Source organism: Eublepharis macularius, chromosome 9 (assembly GCF_028583425.1).
Source record: "Eublepharis macularius isolate TG4126 chromosome 9, MPM_Emac_v1.0, whole genome shotgun sequence".
Classification (NCBI taxonomy): domain Eukaryota; kingdom Metazoa; phylum Chordata; class Lepidosauria; order Squamata; family Eublepharidae; genus Eublepharis; species Eublepharis macularius.
Genome location: NC_072798.1, coordinates 94,768,461 through 94,770,283, shown reverse-complemented (window position 1 = coordinate 94,770,283; position 1,823 = coordinate 94,768,461). Strand labels below are relative to the sequence as shown.

At 61.4% G+C, this 1,823-nt stretch overlaps 1 protein-coding gene across 1 annotated transcript; it reads right to left on the bottom strand.

The window, feature by feature from the left end:
• Positions 1 to 616: 616 nt before the first annotated feature.
• Positions 617 to 1,579, bottom strand: LOC129335359 (uncharacterized). The gene has a single exon (XM_054987795.1). It carries the CDS (start codon positions 1,577 to 1,579, stop codon positions 617 to 619), a length of 963 nt encoding a protein of 320 aa, XP_054843770.1.
• Between the last annotated feature and the right edge of the window lie 244 nt (positions 1,580 to 1,823).

Below are 1,823 nucleotides of genomic sequence, written 5' to 3'. Positions count from 1 at the left end.
TGTGTGCCTCTTTCCATTTGTATGCACCGGTCGGAATGGGACCTGGGGATAGGGAACACACAGCAAACCAAACCCGGGGTATGCCGTGTGAGCCCCAACTCGAAGCGGTTCCCGCCCCCAGGCCAGAGCAACCGCCAGGCTGCAACAGCACGATCTCTTGAAAAATAAAAGTCAGAGCATGTAGAGGGTTGCCCTAACTCCGGTCAGGCGGGCGGTCCAAGCACCAGCCAAGCCTCTAGAGGCCCCTCCCCGGCAATAAACAAAAAAACCGCGAACGTGATGGGTCGCCCAGGATCGAGCGAGGATCCCCATGAGCACAAAACCGTCGTTCTATCCTCGTGCCCATGGGGTCCTCTGCCTAAAACGGCACCGAACGGCACCAAAGAGCAGTCCTTCGACCCGGCCACCCTCCCCCGTGCTCGCCCAAACACACAGATGCTGTTCCTCCGCCCGCCCGCCCCCCGCCCACCACCACCTTCGACGCGGCCCCCCTCCCCCGTGCTCGCCCAAACACACAGATGCTGTCCCTCCGCCCGCCTCACCACCATCCCACCCCCCCGCCCTGGATAGAGACACACAGTCTGAAACCGGCTGTACCGGTCACAGCTTTATTGGATTATCGGCCATGCTGGAAGTGCGCACTTATGGCGGCACGAATCGATACTGCCCGCGCGGTAAGAGCGGCCTCGGACCAGGGAATCTGCGGCCGCTCATCCGCGGGCTCCATCAGCGGCTCGCGCGGGAACGGCCCGTAAACGATGTCCCCGCGCGAGAGGCAAATGTTGTGAAGGATGCAGCAGGTGGTGATTACCGCGACCATGAGGCGCTCGCTGACAAGTAGGGGCCGCTGTAAATAAAGCCAGCGATTTTTCAGAATTCCGAACGAGCGTTCCACACTCATGCGCGCCCGGCTCAGTCTGTAGTTAAAGCGCTCCTGGGCGCGCGTTGATGGCGCCGGATAGGGCTTCATGAGCCAGGGCCGAAGAGGATAGGCGGGGTCCCCGATGATTACCGGGTCGAATGTGACCCCCTCCAGAGTGACCGGCCGCTTCGGGCGACGGGCGCCATCCTCGAGTCTCTTGAAAAGGGGCGAGTTACGGAGCACACGCGCGTCGTGCGCCCTTCCCGGGAAGCCCACAAAAATGTCCAGGAATCGTGCATCGCTGTCCACCACCGCCTGGAGAATCATGGAGCAGTATCCCTTGCGGTTGATGTACTTGTCCCCAGAGAAAGGCGGAGAACGGATCTCGATGTGTGTCCCGTCCACGGCGCCCCAGGCATTGGGGAATCCCCTCTCCTCGAACCCGGAGATAATGTCCTCGAGGTAATCGATGCAGATCCACTTCTCGGTCAGCTTTGCAGCGATGAGCTCGCAGACCTCGTCGAATATCCCGCAGACAGTAGAGACGCCACGGCCAAATGCGGGCAGTGTCGCGGAGTTTGTGGTTCCCGTGGCAAGCTTCCAGATGGTGATGGCGATCATCTCCTCGGGAGGGACTGGGTCGCGCATGTGGGTCGTCTCGCGGACGAGATCTTCGCGAAGCTCCCCAACAATGTACTCGAACGTGGCACGTCGCATTCTGAACTGCTGCAGCCACTGCCCGTCACTGAACTCGTAGCGCTCCCACCACGGCCACCAGTGAGGGCATGCCCGGGGAAGCACCCATGCCTTCCTCGGCGGGAAAGCAACAATGAAGCACTGCGCCATCTCCTCCACGGACGCAAGTGTTGCCACCAACTGCCGCAGTCTTCTTCTTTGTCGCGCGCGGCGGCCGTTAACTTCCTCTCCCAGCCGCCTCCCGAGCAGGGCCACAGTGTCAGCT

Bases quoted from the DNA above. Each gene is read 5' to 3' on its own strand.
- LOC129335359 (XM_054987795.1), bottom strand. From the start codon at position 1,579: ATGCGACGTGCCACGTTCGAGTACATTGTTGGGGAGCTTCGCGAAGAT.